Below are 21,867 nucleotides of genomic sequence, written 5' to 3'. Positions count from 1 at the left end.
TCATGATCTTGATGAAAGGTCGTTCTGACGTGATCCCTAATAGGATGTCCTCAGACCTTTGTTGAGCGGTAGCGAGAACTAAGATCTGATTTTAATGAGATTGTAAATACAACAAAACAGGATTCTTCAGACAAGATGGAAAATTTATTTCTGCTCATCCATTATGCTATGGTGAAATCAATATTTGCTTTAAAAATCAGGTTATGATCACAGATGAAAACAAAAACAAAAGTAAATAATATAAACAGAGTCGGCAACAACAAATACCTTTGTATTTCATGAAGTTGAAGAGTGGTAATAATGTCCAAGTGTTTACATATATATATGTGTAGCAAAGCAAGATGTGACTACAGTAAGGATAACTAAATCCCATTCATAGACACAGATGCAAAGTCGTCAACAATCTACCAGATTCTGCATTACAATATACTGGTAAGCTTTACAAGACAGTACTATGGACTCAACCTTATAATAGCAAGCCATACCCCTCTGAAGATGCCAATATACAAGCAGCTGTTGCATTGTAAGGTACTAAAGTCATCCCAGCTAACTCTTCTGACTATGATGGTTTATGAGCATAACTAATGAGATACGAAGAATTAGTTTATCTTTCCCATTCACTGGAATTGTCTCAGGATATCTCATTCCCAACCACCTTCGAAATCATAAGCAGCTGTTACTAAAAACAGATGTATCCCAACACAACAAACAGTAAACAAGTGGCCTTGTCATGACTCATGTGATTGTGTTAAATAGCTCACTATTACCATTCAAATTTAGTATACTTGTATCGCTTGCACTTAGACAAAAGGATGAAAAATGTAAGAAACGTGTTATTGCAATTAATTAATCAACTTTAACCAACGTAAGATAACAATTATATAAGTCAACATTGGCGAGTGAGAGAATTCATAATGTTGGTCACAAGTGTTGACATAACGTTACAGTGGCTCAGTAAGAACATTTTAAAGTTTGAACAAGTTGATGGATGTATAGGGAATATTGATCAAGTTGCAGTCATAGAATCAGAATCAGAATCCAGAATATGCGAAAAGTAGAACTGGCAACAAATGAAAGGCAGAGTTATTTATAAAAACAAACTAATTCCTCAGATCATTACAGAACATTTTATACCCTCTATCTGGCTTCCCTTATGGGTCAGAAAGATCCTTATCACACACAAGGTTATGTCCATGTGTGCCTGAGACGACATATCACTCAAAGACAATGATGCACTGTTTTCAAACTGAATGTTACTCATACAATGTTGACAGTAATTCACAGTGACCATAGGAATACATGTTTATTATACATTATTTGGGTTTCATATTTTACAGCTACTATCAAACAAAAAATTAAAACATATCTATAACCAGGCACATCTAAAAGCAAACAAAATATTCCAAATAAATACTCTAAATGTCCTAAATTCCACCTTTTCTATGCTGGCAGTACACTGCATCCAGTTAAGTCATAACTTAATTCTGATTATCTAGAATTTTACAACTACCATACAAACTTGGAAAGAAAACACAATGTGATACTGTATTCATTATGTTAACACAAACAGATAAAATATCAAAACTGTAAAACAAATCTGTTTTCTTGAAACATAATTATTTATTTAATAACTTTTCTTTTTCCTTTTGAGAGGTCTTAACGGAGGTTTGTGAAAACTGGCCATTCAGTTTGTCCATCACACACATGTAGTTAATAAGACCAGTTACTACAGAAATCAGATTGATACATGAGGGCACTACCCAAATATAAACAAAGCATGTAATAGGACTACTGTAGCAATGTTTCACATCATATCAAACTGGATTTCATAATGAGCAAACACCTGCACTGCACAATTACTACATATAATGTGATGATGAACTATCTCTTTATGCAGTCTTTTAATGCACAACACTGAATTCAGGGTTGCAAAAACACAAATAAAAAAAATCATTGTGTGGAAGCAAACAACACAAACAGTTGGAAGGTAACACAGGAAACCATAATATGTTCATAAAATTTTGGGACTTAAATATATGTTTGAAATGTACGCAAAACTACTTAGCGAAAAACCGATAAAAGGTCAAAGCACAAAGTGAACTAACTACAGCATGTTATACTTTGGGTACCAGGCAATCCACTGCCATGATATCAACAGATTAACCATGACCCTCCCCCTTAGACACTGGGACATACCATGTTCTTAAACAAGTCAAACAATACAATCATGCATAAGAAACAGAGAAGTTTGCTCAACTAATATCTGGGAAAAAAACATACAGCTATAACTGAAACTAATATGATTGGGTTTAATGTGAAGGCCAGGTTGCAATTTAGAATAAGATAAATTTAAAACATTTTTATCTAGATCAACAGCCTACAACTCAGGTGCATATGTCTGTGATTATTAGCTACCATAAAACATGTAAACATTTTCAAACTGCTGTCCCCTTATGGTCTGGTGATGTTGAATTTCATCATGTTGATTACACTGAGGAGCTGTCATCCATTCAGTCATTCATTAGTACACACACTGACGTGATGCTGAACAATAGGAAAGGAAATGGTACTAAAACTAGGATTCCCATACAAAGATATTTACAAACTTACACCATTAGGAGTGTAAAAATGAGCAATGCATTATATGCTATGTACAGTTACAGGCAATGACAACAGATGGTATATACAACGCAGATAATGCTAATAGTGATTGAAATGTACATCTTTGTGTCAATTTCAATCAAAAGCAAAATTTACAATTTATTTTTACATTGCTGCCACCAAGTCATGGCAAGTCACACAGAAGCTAAAGCGACTGAGGGTCACTTGCTTCACACAGGTAGGGTCAGTGAAGGGAATTACTTTAGTAGGACATGCAAGATTAAAACCATTAACTCAATGAATAACTTGGGCAATACTGAAACTTCTGTATCAGTATAAAGTCTGGCCCCCAGTGAATTCACCATGTGATAAAGAAGCATAAATACAGTTAACTGACTAGAGTTTACATGTTCTAGTTGATGTCATAGTCTTTTTTATACCCAAAACTGATCCACCAAGGATTTGTTCCCTTCTGTATTATTATGAAATGTGAAACATGCTCTTTAGATAGTAGGAGTAGTAGTAGTAGTAGTAGTAGTAGTAGTAGTAGTAAACTCCATTACTAACCGAGGATTGGCATATTATTTTATCAGCGACAGGGCACGTCATCACCTACACAATTTGGACCAGTATTACCGAAGTAGGGTTAAAGTAACCTGGAAGTTCAATGCAAACAGTTAAAAACAGAGTGCTCAAACGAAATGTATGCTAAAGTATGGTGAATTTCTTTGAGTACAAATAGCTACAAAAGGCTTAGTGCAATGACAAGCACTACCCAACAATAACCAATGAAGTCACAATGTTACCTGGTGAAACATGTCATAAATACTTCTCTTTGAAATACCACAGATTTTACTTCCTTTCATATTCATTCTCAAATGAAACAAGGAGCAAACAGATACCCATTTCATACATTACATTGTAATAACTATAATCATCAGTACACCAAGAGCATGGAGAGTAGGAACATCTATAAACAAACAGAAGGTTCAATCCACTTCCCACACTACCATGAGTAGTGTTGGTGTACAGCGGTATGTGACACTGCCACCGTTAACCCAGTCACAGACTGATAATAGTACCACAGGAAGCAAGGTGTGCGAGTGTTTGCTTGATCAGGAATAACAAACATAAGGTTTCTCTCTGCAAAGCGCTGTGTGCAAAATGCTGCGTATAATGAGAGGACCAGTAATGTAAATAGTTATTTCTTTTATTTGCTAAATGACATGTGTCCAACACGATGAATAACCCTTTCTATATTCAACATATACTTAATGCCATTATTATTCATGAAAAAAAGTCATTTGAGTTTACTTTCTCAAAATTCTCCCAACTAGGTTGTTTGATGTTGTGGAGGAAAATGACTTCAGAGATTGTTGACATTATTTTATTCCAAGTGACACAGTAGCATTTTGTCGCCAGTCACTAAAACAAAACAACTCATCAATCACTACTGACTTGGGAGGAGGAAACAATGGCACATGCCACTGTGCAGGAAAATAATGAAAGTATTCTCACAACACAACAATGATTGAAAGGAACTACAAGATATTTTAAATAATGAGAGGAAATTGGTTAAATGCTGCTTTGAACAGTATTTTAGTTCGATAGGTTTATAAAGGGAAACACCAGTTCTAGAAACACACTGATCCAGCCTTGGCAGGAGAGTGCACACACCAGTATAGAGAGAGCTCACCTCAGTATAGAGAGAGCACACACCAGCATGGAGAAAGTAAGCACACACCAGCATGGAAAGAGTGCACTCACCAGCATGGAAAGAGTAAGCACATACCAGCATGGAAAGAGTAAGCACACACCAGCATGGAAAGAGTAAGCACACACCAGCATGGAAAGAGTAAGCACACAACAGCATGGAGAGAGTGCACACACCAGCATGGAAAGAGTAAGCACACAACAGCATGGAGAGAGTGCACACACCAGCATGGAGAGAGTGCACACACCAGCATGGAGAGAGTGCACACACCAGCATGGAGAGAGTGCACACACCAGCATGGAAAGAGTAAGCACACACCAGCATGGAGAGAGTGCACACACCAGCATGGAGAGAGTGCACACACCAGCATGGAGAGAGTGCACAGACCAGCATGGAGAGAGTGCACACACCAGCATGGAGAGAGTGCACACACCAGCATGGAGAGAGTGCACACACCAGCATGGAGAAAGTAAGCACACACCAACATGGACAGAGTAAGCACACAACAGCATGGAGGGAGTGCACACACCAGCATGGAGAGAGTGCACACACCAGCATGGAGAGAGTGCACACACCAGCATGGAGGGAGTGCACACACCAGCATGGAGAGAGAGTGTACATACTAGCATGGACAGAGTAAGCACACACCAACATGGAGAGAGTAAGCACACACCAACATGGAGAGAGTAAGCACACACCAGCATGGAGAGAGTAAGCACACACCAACATGGACAGAGTAAGCACACACCAACATGGACAGAGTAAGCACACACCAACATGGACAGAATAAGCAAAAACGAGCATAGAGAGAAAGTAAGCACATATCAGCATGGACAGAGTAAGCACACACCAGCATGGAGAGAGAGTGCACACACCAAGACAACCCACACACCAGTATGGAAAGAGTGGACACACCAGCATAGGCACAACATATCAATAGCCATCTAATGGCTGTAAATCCTTACATCACAATTTGATGAACTCAGTACATCATAAACGTTTTCCCTCAGTCAGCAAATAATACATGTTATCATACTCATATCTGTAAAGGATCTACAGTGCTTGATACAAACATTCATCCACAATGTACGTGTACATTATTAGAGATTCAGTTCATTAAACAAATGTCTGATGTGTGTAAAGCACCTTACAATAAAGTCTAGTATTAGCCAAGGTATCTTCTGCATGTTTACTGTTCTATCCATGATGGCTTCTCAGCATTTGGACGTTTAAGTTTGATGTTAAACTGCTTCAGTGTCGTGTCCAGCATAGCCTCGTTTCCCGAGAAGTAGGCAGACACAGCGTTATGGAACAGCAGCAGCTGTTTGTGCATCACCTTCACCTGAAACAAGGACCACAACCATCAACACAACCACAAGACAAATGGCAACAGTACTTACGAGTATAACAGTAACCTTTTGTTATGCCATTCCTGATGATTGTTAGTGTTCACAGCCTGAAACGCTCATAAAATGTTGAATATGGTGGCCCACAGTGATACTCCCATGGCAGCTGGTACATTGGAGTGATCTCCCTTAGTTGTCCAAGTTGCGCCCAGTGCTTGACACCTTCATTACCTTACAAGTACAGAGAGCTCCACTGTGAGGAGCTTGTTTACAGTAGTTGATTCACTTCCAAGACATACTGTATATCGCCATCCATAAAGCGAACCCCCTGTAAAAGCCTTCAAAATTGATGCTAATTTATATACCCCATATGTAAAGTGAATCGGAATGAAGCACATCACCACCGCATACACAATCCCTACATTTGTAGCCCTTCAGCGAATTCAGTAAAACGAACAGGTGATAAATATTAGACGACATGATTTACCGATTAAATTGTATTTCCTTTTCTGCTAGGAATTGTTTCATATGCAGAGATTAAGATTTCTGTGTGTAATGTCTTGTAAACTAAGCCGGAAGCAGCGATCAGCTGTACACGTTTTCTCGGTGATACGGTTAAAAATTACCTAATAACATAATAATATAATGATTGGGAGATTTGTATCTGAAACTATTATTTTATCAGGAAAAATATATTCCATTATCATGTTATTTTAGTTGTAGCTTTTCTATATATATATATATTAAAAATAAATTAATAACCATAAGTATAACACTTTAGTACAGATGATCACTATTGTCAGATATTTTTTTGTATTGAACAATCTGACCAATCACCGTTGATGCTCCTGCACTCGCAAAATCTTTATATTTGACATATGATATGACTTTCAACAAGTCAAAGTGTGGCAGTTATGATACATATATCCATTCTCTGTCCATGAAAGTTTGTTTCAAGGCGACAATAACAGTAATCAGATCGTGGTTGCTGTATTACTAGCAAAATCTAAATATTTTTGTATACTTATCCTGCATTACTCCTTAATGCATTCACTGCTTACTTTACGACAAAAGACGGGACAGCACAACGGCGATGGTCCTGAGTGAAGAAATAAAATACTGTTGCTCATAGTCCCACTCAACATACTGTTGAGGTCTTGAAGCCAAAGTGGGGAGGCAAGTCTGCGACAGGTGGGCCTTCAACGTAGTAATGCAGGATAAGTATACAAATGTAAAAAATATTTAGATTTTACTATTTGTTTTACTTATCCTGCATTATGATTATGACATGTTGTATCCAAACATTTCCAAACATTTCCAAACAAATCCAAACAAACCAAACAAATCCAAGCTTGGAAATATGACCTTGCCAAATATTGGAATGGTCTGCATCTGTATCGGACGGTTTGGAGGTGGGAAACCCTCCAATAAACTGTGATGCGGAAAAGTTCAGAAAAACGCCATTAGGGTCAGGGTATTTCAATGTGAAAAAAACATGAACTAAAGAATAGCTCCCTATACACCATTGCAATAAAATCAAATTAGCTTACCAGCTAAGTCTTACTTACAGCAACATAGAGTCCTTGTAGACAACCAATTGTCTAATATTCTTCCACTGGCAAAATCTAAGCGACTGCACCGGAAATGGAATGGCTCTGTATAGCGCGAGTTCATTATTTGTACCGGAGGTTGGTAACCTGCTGGGCTACAACCGTTCCAAAACTTCATATGACTTAGACGTGCTCACGAAAATAATGACTGGCGAAAACTGTGTCAGAATCCTTCCATGATTGTTTTAATCGAGCAATTGCTGTGCAACACCATGGTAGAGGCTATTGCCCTGATCTCGTGAGGATTATTCGCTCTTGCTGGATCCAGATTGGCGATCTCGTAGGCCTGAAGGATGACTGTGCGTAACCATAGAGATATGGAGTAACTTCGGTCATGGACATAGGAGAAACAGGTATAAATAACCGCTTCATTGAACCACGCCTAGTCTTGGAACGGCGGATGAAAACTCGTAATGCCCACAAGGGGCATAGCTGAAGTTCACCCTCATCTTCGCTTCCTTAGTCATCTTGTGATTTTCCGGAATGGCCAACACTGAGTTCAGTGCAACCAAGTACATAGTTGGTTGGTTGGTCGGTCGGTTTGTTGTTTAACGCCGCACTCAGCAATATTCCAGCTATATGATGGTGGTCTGTAAAAAAATCGAGTCTGGACCAAACATTCCAGTGATTAATATCATGAGCATCGATCCATGCAATTGGAATCGATGACATGCATCAAACCAAGTCAGCGAGTCTGACCACCCGATCCAGTTAGTCGCCTTTTTATGACGAGCATAGTCGCCTTTTACAGCAAGCATGGGTTGCTGAAGACCTATTCTACCCCGCATCTTCACGGGCCCCAACTACGTGGTAATGGTGCCACCTTTCAAGTGTATTTGGGTACACAGATGTAGGGGGTATTAAGCGAGAACTTGTGGTGACGTAGTTGTAGGGTCTTGACTTTTCGCCTTGCACAAAGTTTCAAACAATCCCCACTTGTCATTGTATAAACCTCTATTAGAGGGACGATTGCTGCCTGTGCCGAATAGCCCTTTGCACTTAACGCCTTTTTAAGACATACCAACCATGCAGACGAAACCTGTCTGGTGTTGGATGAGGCAATTTGCTGTGAGGGTGGATAAGTAGGTTGGACCACTGTGGGAGGGTTAGTGGATCGTCTACTGCTAGATTTCTGAGCTCAACGAACAATCATCTCGCTGGCCACCAGGGTGTGACCAAAGTTAGAGCAAGACTCCTTGTCTCTTTGATCTTTTGCATTACCCTGGGAAGTAAAACTGGTGGTTGAAAAGTGTTTGCTTTTAGCCCCTCCCTAGGGATGCTGAACGCGTCTACTGCCCAAGCCTGCGGATCGGGTAACGGGGAGACATACGTCATGAGTCAGTAATTTTGACAAGTTGCAAACAGGACGGTGTTTGGTTGCCCAAACTTCTGAAGCAGTACCTGGAATGCTTCTGAGTGAAATTTCCACTTGGTTTGGACCACCCTGTCTGGACGCAATAAAGCATGGATAAAGCATGTTTAGACATACTGGGATGTGTTGAACTATGAACTTTAGTTGCAACCGATTCCACTAGATGAAAAAACCTGAATGTCTGTTGAAGCAGGGAGTGGGAGTGTGTTGTTCCCTGATTGCGCAGGCACCACACCACAGTGCTGTTGTCTGTGGATATTGCAAGTTGGGCTGAATGTAGTTGATTCTGCCAATGTGATACGGCCAGAATAAACGCTTCCAACTACAGGTTGTTTATGTGCCACTTTTGATGAGCGCCTGACCATAGCCCTGAGGCTGTCTGGCCTTACAGGTGAGCACCCGTCCCCTGAAGGGAGGCGTCTACGAACAGGTGTAGATTCAGGGATAACCGGATGAAGAGACTGCTCCTAAGACATTCGACTACCGTCCACCAATTGAGGTAAGGCCTTAGTTGAGCGGGTAGAGTAATGGCCTTGAGTGGATCCTGACGCCTGATGTAAGGATTCAGGAATTGTTGAATTCCATGAAAGGAGTCCTGCGTCTGGCCTTCCTTGAGAGACTTGCATCTAGGCTTATAATTGCCTGACCTGCCGGGAAACTGTGAGAAACGTGCTCCAAAGTTCTGTGCCGTTTCATCCCTAGCGTAACTGGAAACTTTGGCGTGCGTGTTCGTAATCTGTTCATTAAACAGAGATGTGGAAGACAAAGGGTGACGTAGCAGCCTACTGTGATTCTCTGTATAACCTCATCCAAACTATGTGCCTGGTCTGCAATCTCAAAAGCATGGATAGAAATTCATCCTACCTAAACTTGGGTGGCTTAAACAACGGCGTAAGCGTCAGCCTGGAAAAGCCCTCATTCATAAGTCTAATCTAATCTGTCCTCATCAGGCCGACCGGATCGACTTAGGATGTGTCCATAGTGTGTCCTTTTTATCCAGCCTGTTACCTGGGGAAGGCACTGAAATGAGGCGATCCTCTTCCCAATCAGGTACCTGTGCCAGACTGAGATGAGTATTCCATTCTGTGGAAGAATCTTTCTCTTCACCATTAAAATGTTGACGTGAACGTCTAGATGGTGAATGACTTGTACTCCTATGTGTAGTGCTACCTCTGACCGAGGGCTTAGATGATCCGTCTGGTGAATAGGAATCATGCGTCATTGTCCAAGTATGTGCAGGTGCACTGGCACGATTCAACGATGAATGTGCTGTATTATGACTGACAACAGGAGCATTTATACGTTAGGCGCTGGCGTAGGTGCTAAGACCTGTGCCGTAGATGTAACTGACGCAGGAGTCTGATACATAGGCGTAGGCGTGGGCGCAGGATACAAATGCGTCATGGACTGCTGCCACATGGACTTGCATCAAATCAGTGTTCCAGAACGGTGTTGGCGCCTGAGCGTGTATCTGCTGTGCTGGATATGTTGGTAAGCTGATCATGCGTTGCCTGAATAGCATTGTACATGGATAGCCCTGGGGCTGATGTCATTGTCGATGTGCTTGGATAGTAGGTGTTGGCTGGAATGTGGCTTGGGTTTTGGGCTACCCCCATCAAAGCGTCTTGAGATCTCACAGATCTAGCAGAACTAGATGTCTCAGGCGGCCGAAAATTAGGGTCAGTTATGATACTCACAAAATCCCCTGGATTGAGGTTTTCGGCGGAACATGCACTTTAGCTGTAACAGTAATGGCCGACATATAACCCGCCGAAGATAATGGTTGTGTAGTAATGACCTAACCATGTCCCTCTCTATTCAGCAAATGTGTCATCTTCTCACGACGGGATTGCTGCAAAATATGTTTGACCTGCCTATAAATTGCAGAACTCGTCGGAGAGAGATTTACGCAAAAGACACATTTAGAGTTTGGTGCACAAATTTGCATGCATGTCAAACAACGTGGATGAAGATCCTTGGCAGATTTTTTTCCACGACAATTAGTACAACGCGCAAGCATAAGTTACGCAAATAAAGACTTTTTGATGATGTGGAACTGGAAGAGTGCCATAGAATTGAATTAATCTCGGCAAAAATATTGTAGCGAGTTGAGGGTGTAGTCATTAATTTGTATATACACAACTCATTGTAACGCCAAAGCTAGTAGTATTTAAGAACACATAAATATGTTATACATAAGTAGCTGAGAATTGTAAACAAATTAACTACCCTTGCAGGCAAACATTTGTAACACAATTCAAAATGGCGGTGAACAAACAGCATGTGGTGGGAAAAAAATGCCTAAATAGATCATATGAAACTGCACAACATGGTGAGAGTGTTATGAAAAGAATACATCACCTGTCGCAGATCAATTGTAGACAAAAACTGAAGGTCTAAATTAATCCAAAATGAAAGCTCCGCTGGTAGACGTCCGTGCTGTAGCACGAGAGGCAGTGATGTGACCTCGGGTCATCAAGGTCACAGGACAGCTGTGATGGTCTTGAAAAGTGGGACCACAAATAACAGTATTGTATTTCTTCACCCAGGGACAGGACCATTGTGCTGTCCCGTCTTTTGTCATAAGGTAAGCAGTGAATGCATTGAGAAGTAATGCAGGATAAGTAAAAAATTTGGTGAGTTGTGCGATCTACTGATCACTTCACTCATTTTCGCCAAAATGAAGTGGAAACAAACTTGAATGAAATTTTGAATAAAATAGATTACAAACCTAAGTCCAATAATACAATGAACACTTCAGTATGGATTTGATTACATGGTATTTCTGGTGTTATGTGCTCACGATAATGTAAAAATATCAAAACTCTTCAACCCTGTGTATAGGGCGGTCCCCCTTGAAAGCCCCCTATTTCTAGGTACGAAAACCAATATACACACCAATATACAGTTTCTCGTTTGAGAAGCTTTACCAGCCATAGTTTCTAGACTGGTTGTACCTATTTGTAAGTGAGACAAGGGCGATACGATGCCTCCTACGATCTGACCAGAGACTTATCCCCATGCCCAGTGTGGATGGGATACTTATTAATATAATCAGTTAACTCCCTTGCCTCGGGAAGATGTCATATTGCTTGCAAAATAGCCAATGCATCACTACTTTACAGTTGCATGAAGATATTTAAAATTTGTTGACTTATTGGAAACAAGAAAAATAATTGATTCCACAGAATTGTAAACAAGAAAAATAATTGATTCCACAGAAGTGAAAACAAGAAACAGTTCGGCTTTGGTATGACTGGGAATAACATTATTTAACTAAATTATACAGAATTAACATCATGTCATTAAAGCAAACCTTGTTTTCTTCAAGGAACTTTAGCTTGATGGAGACATCTCCTCGTAATCTCTCAAACTTGACCTTGTGATCTTCAAACTTCCGTTTGGATTCATCAAGTCTCTGGGCGGTTGTAGAATCTTTCGGACCAAGACTCAAAGTCTCCATATCATTACGATACGCATCAAATTCCAGCCTGAAACAAAGACCATTCAGTATGATGTGGGACACAACAAGGAGCATGTGATATGTACACAAATTATATGTTAAAACGTAGTTACCATTTAAGAAAGAAAATTATTCAAAGTCAAACGCAAGGAAATATAAGGTATGAAGTTGTCCCTTACCTTGCTGTTTCATACAGCTTGACAGTGAGAAGTGTGTCCTCCATGGTCTTGTTACACAACGTGTTGACAGAGGAGGTAAAGAAGTTCAGGGCACCTGCAACGTAGCACCATATGTTACTGATTAGCTGTTTCCAGTATTATACATCAGAACTATACCTATTCCTTCTTGAATCATAACTTATGTAACATATGAATACTGACATTAGGTGAGTGAGTGAGTGAGTATGGTTTTATGCCGCTTTTGGAAATATTCCAGCAATATCACGGCGGGGGACACCAGAAATGGGCTTCACACATTGTACCCATGTCGGGAATCGAACCGGTTCTTCGGCGTGACGAGCTAACGCTTTAACCACTAGGCCACCTGACCGCCCCTATACTGACATTGGACCCTAACTGCATATCATATACAAATACATGTACTAAGAAAACTATCAAATAGTGAAGACCAAAATTGGTACTTGTACAAAGTCTTTGTAATGCCTAGTCTACTTCACTTCGCTGCAAGAAATATCCAAGATGTGCAGCAGTAAGATACAAGAATCTTGCAGCATAAAGTAACCCGTACTAGCATCAATGTCAATGTGCATCACTTCCTGGTACGGTTACATTGGAAACTATCAGCATCGCCATGTCAAGCTACATCCCACTGCATGAACATTAAGGACACCACCAATTTGGCAACAAGAATAAACACAGACATTTCGTATTTTGTAAATACATGTACATTAAACAAATCATAATTTGAAATTTCTTTTCCTAAATGCTTTCCAAATGTGTGTGATTTCCAATGAGTGGTATGCAAATTATGTTTTAAACTATTTTGTCAAATTCTAACCTAACAGGGTTTCTCCATTCTTGACCAAGGACCTCTGTGTCTCACAGTTGTATGTAAACTCCTCATGCAACTCTGGAGCCTTCTGTGCAAGATCAGAGAAAGACTCTCCCAGGGCTCTCTGGGTCTGTACCACATAGAAGAAGTGGTTTGTCAGAGCCCTGGCAAGACGAAGCACACTGGCGTACTTGCGCTGGGTGTCTCGCAGAATTTCTATCTGAGCCTCTAGTTCGAGATCCACTGTCTTAGAGCTCTTGCCAAACCTCTCTGACAGCATCTGCTTGGTGCACTTGAATGTGTTGATACTCCATTCTCGCAGTGACTCCAGCTTGGTTGCAGCCTGAGTGATTGACTTGGGTACAAAGTCACCATTTGTCTGTGGTGAGGACAGCGGCACATTGCTGGTGGCTGCACAAACAAAACATGTGGTTAACAAGGGCAGACATGAAACACAATTGTCACTACGTTTCATTCTAGACAAAAAGTATCATCATAACTTTCTTGCATACATCATTAGAACAACATTTTGATTACAGGGAGTATTATGGAAGATCCTATATCAATCTGACAATGCAATGTCAATAGTGACCATGTCAGAAATCAGGACACCAAGCCTAAACGTAATAAAACTGTATTGGTACATCATCATGCTTTCATTGGGTTAGTTAAGAAATTGGCAAACAGTTAAAACTTGATCCACCTCTAGAATATTATCAATGAATTAACTTGATCATATACCATCAGCAGTGCTCAGGTCAGCTTGTCATCTTTAATGAAACGTATATTACATGTTGCAATTAGATTCTGAGCGAGTGAGTTCGGTATTTCATTTTCAGTTATATCATGACATGCCAGCTTGTTGCTGGTGGAAAATCCGAAGTGATGCAGGTCTTAGTTCTTTAACACTTTGGTCAAACCCACACGCAATGGTGTGTAGCCGGCAAACCTGAAAACAGGGCTCGAAAAATCTTGTAAACTCAACTTGTCCTGCAGGGCTAGTAGATATTATTTTGTACTGCAATATTTTCACTTGCCAGTTTATATTTGATAATTTTATGTTCCCAGTTATTATTACATTTTCTTTCTGTAATTGAAGTCAATTTCCTTTTTCGCCCTGTTTGATAATCAAATCACGTTTTTCCTCATCAAACACTATTGTCCTTGATCAAAAACTTGTACATCAACCATTGCCCTTAAAAGTGTTTTCACTTTCGCTTTGACATTATTGTGAGCATGTAACACCGGAAATACCATGTCAACAAATCTGTACTGAAGTACACCATTTAATCTTGTAATTACACAGTCTGGCTATGAAGAGTGTTCATTGTACATGTGGACTTATGTCTGTAATCTATTTTATTGATTCTATTCAAAATTTCATTCTATATTGTCGGTGATCAGTGATTGGTAGATTGCACAACTCAGCATTATTTACAGCAACCACAACTCAGCATTATTTACAGCAACCACTGTCAGATTACATCTACTGATGCCTTGAAACAAATTTTAGTTGACAGTGAATGGATACATATACATAAATGTCATACTTTGACTTGCTAAAAGCCATATTTGTTGTAGTATAAAATGTCAACATAAAGTTATCGCAATCACCTCGACCGTGACTGGTCAAAATGTTCCATACAATAAAAAATATCCAGCAATAGCAATCAGTTGTACCAAAGTTCTACGCGTATGGTTATTGTAATCAGAAATATATATAAACAACCTGCAACTAAAATAACACAATATTGGAAGATATATAAAATAATATTTTCATGTACACTTCTGATCATTGCATCAAAATTCTTTGAAGTTATATTATTGGGTGATTTTTAACCAATTCACCAGTAGATTGGAAGAAAAAGTGTGTACAGCTGATTGCTGTTTCTGGTTTAGTTTGTGAGATATACACACTTTATCATAATTTCTGCATGTAAAACAATGCCTAGCAGAGCAGGAAATATAATTTAAAGGATAAATAAACACGTCTAGTGATGTTTTATCTCAAATTTGAAGTGACTGAGTTTGTTTTCACCCTTTCATTTACCTGAATACACTGAAGGTGAGGTGAGGTGAAATTGGGTTTAACGTCGCGTCCAAGATTATTGCACTTATATAGCGACGTGCATGCACGTGTATGTGTGTGTGTGGCTGCTTGTACTAGTCCGGACTAATGCCGATTTATAGTGCTAGCTCACTGAGATACCATGCCGCAGTTTAACATGAATACCCCACTCAGACACAGTATACTGACTCCGAGCCGACCAGTCCTTGTTTTAGCCCCTTAATGCCGAGCGCCAGGCAGGGTAACAACAAGTACAATCTTTTAACGTCTTTTTGTATGACGCGGCCCGGGATCGAACCCTGGACCTTCCGCTCTCCGGGCGGACGCTCTACCACAAGACCACGGAGGCGGTCGAATACCCTGAAGTGATACGATGTAATTTATTTCTGCACATAATACTATTCATTTCTTTAACAGAAAGTTGTCAAGTTTGCTGGCTTTTTATGATATGAGTGACATGTATTTTGTTGTTACTGCTGAAAACGTGCGAGAGATTATTTTAGGTTCGAAATTATTTTGCATATTATATTGAAAACGAAAAGCGATGAATTGACATGACTGAAATATGTACTCGTCCGGTGGGATGAGCACATGCTGCCACTCATCAATACGAGCGGACAAGTGGATTTTTCGAGCCCTGTGGAAACATTATCAGGGCCAACCAAGATTCAAACCCAAGATCATACACATGCATAATGGTGAGCATTGTGTCAGAATAGGTTTTCTTATTTACATATTCAGGCAAAAGAGCTACTGGCTATCAAAGCAAGACAAGCAGTGTTTTATCAAGAATATGTGTAATCTAAGAATGCTTATTTTTAAAATGTTCTGTAGACACATGTTTTACTCATCATGCTTTACATTAAACAGAAATAAGGAAACCAAATCATACCCCGTATATAGTGCTTAAAAAATAGTGTCACAGCACTGTAGCTCACCTACATGTTGTCAACAGTTCAAAAACAAACACAGCCACAGAACAAAAGTAACTGTCAACACTGATTTTCACATTTTTCAAGCATAAATACCAGTAATGAAACATTAATGCAAGGGATGCATTCTTAAATATTCCCCTTTGACTGAGTCAGGATTTTATTTACCCCCTAAACCTTTGAAATGTGTAAGTTACCCCATGGATACTAAATTGTTTTAAAAAACGTGTAAATACTCAGCATAATTATGTCATTGCAAGCCTTCCCCTAAAAGGTAGGTCAAAATCGTCTAATAACAGTAATTGTGATGACAATATGTCTTTCAGATGTCAATGTGATTATTGTCTCTTGACTCACAGGCAAACATTATGCAAGCCAGACAGAGAACCAGGGGTGATAGCAATGATTAAATAATACCTACTTTCTTTCATAGTAACGTTGTACGAGGGCAAATACAGATACATGAGATGTGACGCTGATGGTTTGCTTGTGGGAGCTGGTTTATGCATGGGAAATATGCAGTATTCCTGCCTAATGGAAAGCCTTGAAAACCCCTGTTCATGTTTAATGCCATCAGCCATGTGCATGACAGACTGAGTGTCAGCTGCTACAGTTATCTCGATAATCAGTTAGAATCTACATTCACTTCATCTAGTTGTCACTGACATCTAGTTTTCAACAAGAAAAATGACAGTAAAGCCATTGAAGGTGTCCTTGTAAGAGTAGGAAGCACAGGCGACTGCTTGTTGTAAGAGGCGACTAACGGGATCGGGTTGTCAGGCTTGCGGACTTGGTTGATGCTTGTCATCGATCCCAAATGCGTGGATCGAATATCATGATATCAATCACTGGATTGTCTGGTCTAGACTTTATTATTTACAGACCGCCGTCATATAGCTGGAATATTGCTGAGTGCGCCGTAAAAAAACAACAAACCCTAAAAAACAATTAATTGCAGAAATTACAAATTTCTCCTCTCTAATCCTTAACATGCTCAACAGCAACTCTCAGTAAATACTGCTTAATAAATATGCCTGGTCACATGCCTTTCTCTACATTTTGATTTTCTGAAATTTTACTAAAATATAGAGTTGACTAAGGTGACCATGTGTGACAGAAATCAGATGTAATTCCATATATTGTCAAAGGCATATAAACATGAATTAAAGCCATGTGGTGAAATAGTAGAATAGTATAACTACATCTTTTTATCAAGCATGAAGGGGAAGGTAATGTTTACAGCAATGGTTTGTTAAGTAAGCATGAGCTGAGGAAAGGTAACATGGTTAGGTAGAGTGTGCAAAACATTACCGGTGCATGTATTTCTGTTTACGAAGTCCTTATATTCAGAATATATAATAACATGCTGATTTCTATTTAAAAAACCCAATTTCATTTGGTCAGAGGTGAAACTATGAAACAATGCTAAAGAAATTTACACGGATTATATTGCTCATAGCCTACATCTCAGCATCAACATCAGCATGATCAGATAATATCAAAACTAGGGATGCCATCGTATATTGTGTAAAACTGATGTATTGGTACAATTTTAATACTTATTCTCTATCTATACAAATGTATGACTTTTAAATTTATATGTACCATAAGCACGATAGAAAGGCAAAAATATTTATTTGAAACTGTCAATTAAATGGATCAGCCTTCTTCATATTCAACATAAACTTGATTATTTACAGGTGCTTATACATGTACTTGATATAGGATGTTTTCATCTGTATCCATAAAATAACTAATTTTGTTATTCAATAATATATGGTGACATTTTTGAGTCGATATATGGATACTATTCAAATTCCAAGCATTGACACCCCAAATCAAAAATGATCATTCTTCAAACCAACTGGACATCATCTGAACTCTCTGAACTTTTGTGAGAGCAATTGTAAGAGTACAAAGATTAAACAAACATGTTATCAACAATCCTTGTTCATCCAGGGTATTATTTCTCCTTTAATAACCTTGCACTCTTAGCTTCCTCCAAATCATGTTGGTATGATTCTGTTAAGTACTAGAACTTCATTTAGACAGATGATAAGGTGCTTTAGCTTGGATAACTATAAGGTAATTAATTCATTGCGGGGCAATGTTATAACACCTCTAACAAGGTTATGAAGTCAGAAGCAAGGAAAGCAGAGAGAAGACACACCAGGAGGCATGGTGTAGGAGCGAGTTAATCGGGCTTGGGGTGACGCACTTCTCGTTGCTGGAGACTCAAATGATGAACTCAAGGCTGTACTTCCTGCATAGGATGCGGTCATTCTGGTCGGTGTCCCACCTTGAACATTGGAACTAGCATCATTCAAATTTGGCCCATCATCTAACATCTCTTTCAAGTCTCTTTCAAATGTGTCTTCTTCCCCTTCCATTCCATTTGGTATTGCTTGTTGCCCTTCTCTAGCCATGGTGACTATTTACATTGCCTTGTAAACAAAACAAAAGAAATACAGGTTTATACACAGAACTTACATTTTGTACAATATTGTATATATTAGAAATGAACTAAATTTTTTATCAGCTTCCATTTTTCTCAATGTTTGATCAGTAAAACATTTAAAATATTAACTTAAAACTTGATAACTATTTATCCTCAGGGTTCTATGTTTTGACTTTGGTGGAACTTACAAGTTAAAATTCACTTCAGCAAATGAAATGTTAATAGCCATAGTCATGATAGTCACATGACTGTTAGATCTAAAGTGTAAAATCGATCGGCCTACCTATAGAATACAGTACCACAAAGTTTTTATATATGGCACAATACCCTGTGATGTAAGGGGACATCGAGTGTCCATAAGCTCCTATCAGTGATCTATCATCTCTAAACAAATCTCAAACGTATTTGAATTAACAGTATGAAGTAGTTTCATGTCAAAGATTTTGACTTCAGGAAACTGTCATATTGAATTTCTTCTACCCAAGCCACTTTCACTTGCTACATTTCTTCACTAATTATTCAAAAGCCAACAACCTAGTGACGGCAGTAGCCATGCCTATGACTTTGTAGTTCCTTACTATGATTCGAGTTGTCCTTACAGTGTTCTTACGGATTCTCACAAAAAATGGTTGCTGGTCACTTGAAGACGTGACCCGGGACAGAGATCATCCTCAGGAGACATTGTGATAATGCATTCGACAGGTGCTAATTCTAAATTCTAAATGTTCAACCTTAAGATAGTTAGCCTGACAGCCAACAGACTGAGCTACTTCTAGTCCACATTGTTAAATTTACCTAGTCATGTCTAAGACGTTAGGATCTGAACGAGAAGGGTCGAATATGTGACACACTCTTACAAAGGTTACGGGTTGGCTTTGTGTCACGTGACTTTAGTCTACGGACACTTACGAGTGATCCTACTGCCATTTGGCACACTGGTCCCAATCCGTAATCTACAAGATTCCAAGTGGTGAGGAATGAGCCAATATGGCACGAACTGAAAACGGCTCCAGGAGTCGTATTCACAGGTACATGATATGAATAACATGATATTTAATCATTTGTTGGGTGATTTTGTGTCAGAAAAATGTGGGAGGGATCACTGTAAGGAAAATGTGGATCATAGTGAGGAAGGAGGATGTCAAGGAAGGCATAAGCATGGCTGGTGAGTCTGCTTTTGAATCATTACTGAACAAATGTAGCAGGTGAAAGTGGCTTATGTGGATGTTCCAGGACAGTTTCCAGTAACGGAAATATTGACACTAAACCATTTCATCCTGCTTTCTCAACTTTTTTATGTGAAGAATATTAGGAGTTGCTATAGAATCTACCGGTAATAGCCACTAAACAGGTACCTAACTCGTAAAGGGGCGATCCATCATAAAGGGGATCCAAGGGCTAAGGATTTTGGGGTAACCTGCCCAACACAATTAACTAACCCTCAGGATAGACGATCAGTGAAGCCAGAGACACAGCCACAAGAAATATGGAATCTACAAACCTAATTGATTTAGTGAAAAAGATGTTCCAAGGTAAATCAGCTGGCGACATTTGGATGTGTGCAGTATCAAAATAACATACCTAATAAACTGCATTCCCGTGCATAATAATGAAAATTAATGAATAAAAAAAATGAAATATGTATACTGTATACATAATATATCCTTTTAGCCACATGAATTTAGTTGAAATCGAAATATAAAATATATTTTAAAAAATGTGCTTTTCATAAACTATAGCGCTTGCTATAATATGCGCTGTCACAGGCAATATTTCATAAACAAATATTCAAAACTGTGAACATTGCTGGGCTTATTCAATGATACAGAGATGATAGATCACTGAGAGGAGCTTATACACACTAGACGACCCCAACAACTCTGTTGCTAGGCTGGCCACACAGGGCATTGTTTTGCAGGTGTCTTTTGCAACAAAATTTCACAAATTGCGTCATAGGGTATTGTGTTTGTTAACTTTCGTGGTGCTGAATTCTTAAGGTAGGTCGATTCTCCAGTTAAGCGATATGTTAGTTTTGAAAGTATTTAAGAACCTTCGTTGAATTTATATTACCCTACCCGGGTACCTGTTGTAGGTCTCAAGAGATGGGTACAAAATATCCAATTGGGATTAGTTTGACCGTAGCCTTGGCAAAATGTAATTAGATACACATATAGAAAGATTTGGTCATGCAAACACTGAAGTTGACTGAAGCCTTATCTTTTTTCAAACATATGAAAGTCAGAAGGAATGTGTGTATAGTCAGAGAGAAATGCAAACATTAGTGACTTGTAGCGTAAACATGGGAGTTCTGGAATTTTTTTGTCATTAAACAATGTGACTAACCACTTGTAGTCCTGTGGATATACGGGTCCTACTCAGAATCCACCCGATCCGAGTTACCCGTCCAGCCCTTATATGCATGTTTCGCACAATCACAGTAAACAATAGTCAATGGGACTAATGGCTATACTGAGAAGTTGACGTTGTCTGAAGAGCAAGGGATATCATACAAAATTTCTATCGTGTTCAATTTAATATGAACGGGAAGCATAAAATGGACAGCAGAGCATCAAAGGAGTGCAAGCAAAGTTTACAAAAATAGTTTGACGAACGAGTCACCTGACGAACAAATGAAATTGTGTGCACCAGTGATCACATTCTGAGAGTGACCGCTGCATCGACGAGTTTCCAGCCGATTTCCTTATTTCTCAAACAATGGCCACCCTATAAGTCAGCAGGACAATGCATTCACCGCGGGAATATAATCAGTAGTTACTAAAATACAAAACCCCTTCACGCTAAGTAAATAAAAATAAATCAGTACTAGTTTTATATTGTGGTAATACTCACCTGCCGAGATGTCTGTGTGTCCATCGACGTGTTGGCTAATGACGTCATCTCGCGATAAATCCCGTTATTTTGTTATGGAAGTGCTTCTCCTACAACTACTAATGTATTTTGCTTGTGGCATTCAGATGGAGATGGAGATGCACTCACCGAGTTCATTTCCAATGTTCCGTCGACTGTGTTTGATGAAGTGAAATTATAGAAAAGCGTGATGACGTTTTTAAAACAAATTTGATGAAGTGATGACTACAAAAAGAATACAGACACCAAAAAATTGAGCAGTGATCAAATTACCTCTTTAAATATCATGATTGTGGGTGGAGCAAAATCATCGTATCAACGATATAAAAAAACGGGAATGAAATTATACCACAGAGTATCCAAATCTAGGAATTTGTAGCTACACACAAACAAAACAATTTTTTGTACAGTTCCCTATCCTATG

The 21,867-nt window shown here is 39.1% G+C and overlaps 1 protein-coding gene across 3 annotated transcripts; it reads right to left on the bottom strand.

Annotated features, from left to right (window-relative positions):
* Window positions 1-125: 125 nt before the first annotated feature.
* On the bottom strand, window positions 126-21,489 carry LOC124139812 (arfaptin-2-like). 3 transcript variants are annotated; one of them, XM_046507148.2, is made up of 6 exons: window positions 21,426-21,489; window positions 18,288-18,561; window positions 13,124-13,528; window positions 12,286-12,379; window positions 11,960-12,134; window positions 126-5,657 (listed from the first exon to the last, which is right to left on the bottom strand). In XM_046507148.2, exons 2-6 carry the CDS (start codon window positions 18,541-18,543, stop codon window positions 5,505-5,507), a joined length of 1,083 nt encoding a protein of 360 aa, XP_046363104.1. In that variant the 5' UTR covers window positions 18,544-18,561; window positions 21,426-21,489; the 3' UTR covers window positions 126-5,504. The 3 variants fall into 3 exon arrangements, with proteins under 3 accessions (XP_046363104.1, XP_046363103.1, XP_046363105.1); XM_046507147.2 differs by lacking the exon at window positions 21,426-21,489 and adding an exon at window positions 21,195-21,376; XM_046507149.2 differs by lacking the exon at window positions 21,426-21,489 and adding an exon at window positions 21,195-21,336 and having other exon boundaries at window positions 18,336-18,561.
* Between the last annotated feature and the right edge of the window lie 378 nt (window positions 21,490-21,867).

Source organism: Haliotis rufescens, unplaced genomic scaffold (assembly GCF_023055435.1).
Source record: "Haliotis rufescens isolate VD_foot unplaced genomic scaffold, xgHalRufe1.0.p SCAF_7, whole genome shotgun sequence".
Taxonomy (NCBI): Eukaryota; Metazoa; Mollusca; class Gastropoda; order Lepetellida; family Haliotidae; genus Haliotis; species Haliotis rufescens.
Note: the sequence above shows the minus strand (reverse complement) of the source record. Positions and strands in the feature narration are given on the sequence as shown.

What these genes read in the sequence shown, in the direction of transcription:
- LOC124139812 (XM_046507148.2), bottom strand. Translation starts at nt 18,543, where the DNA reads ATGGCTAGAGAAGGGCAACAAGCAATACCAAATGGAATGGAAGGGGAA. An exon ending in CTCCTACACCATGCCTCCTG is followed by an intron (nt 13,529 to 18,287) that starts GTGTGTCTTCTC and finishes TTGTTTGTGCAG; the next exon opens with CCACCAGCAATGTGCCGCTG. An exon ending in AAGCTGTATGAAACAGCAAG is followed by an intron (nt 12,135 to 12,285) that starts GTAAGGGACAAC and finishes TCTTTGTTTCAG; the next exon opens with GCTGGAATTTGATGCGTATC.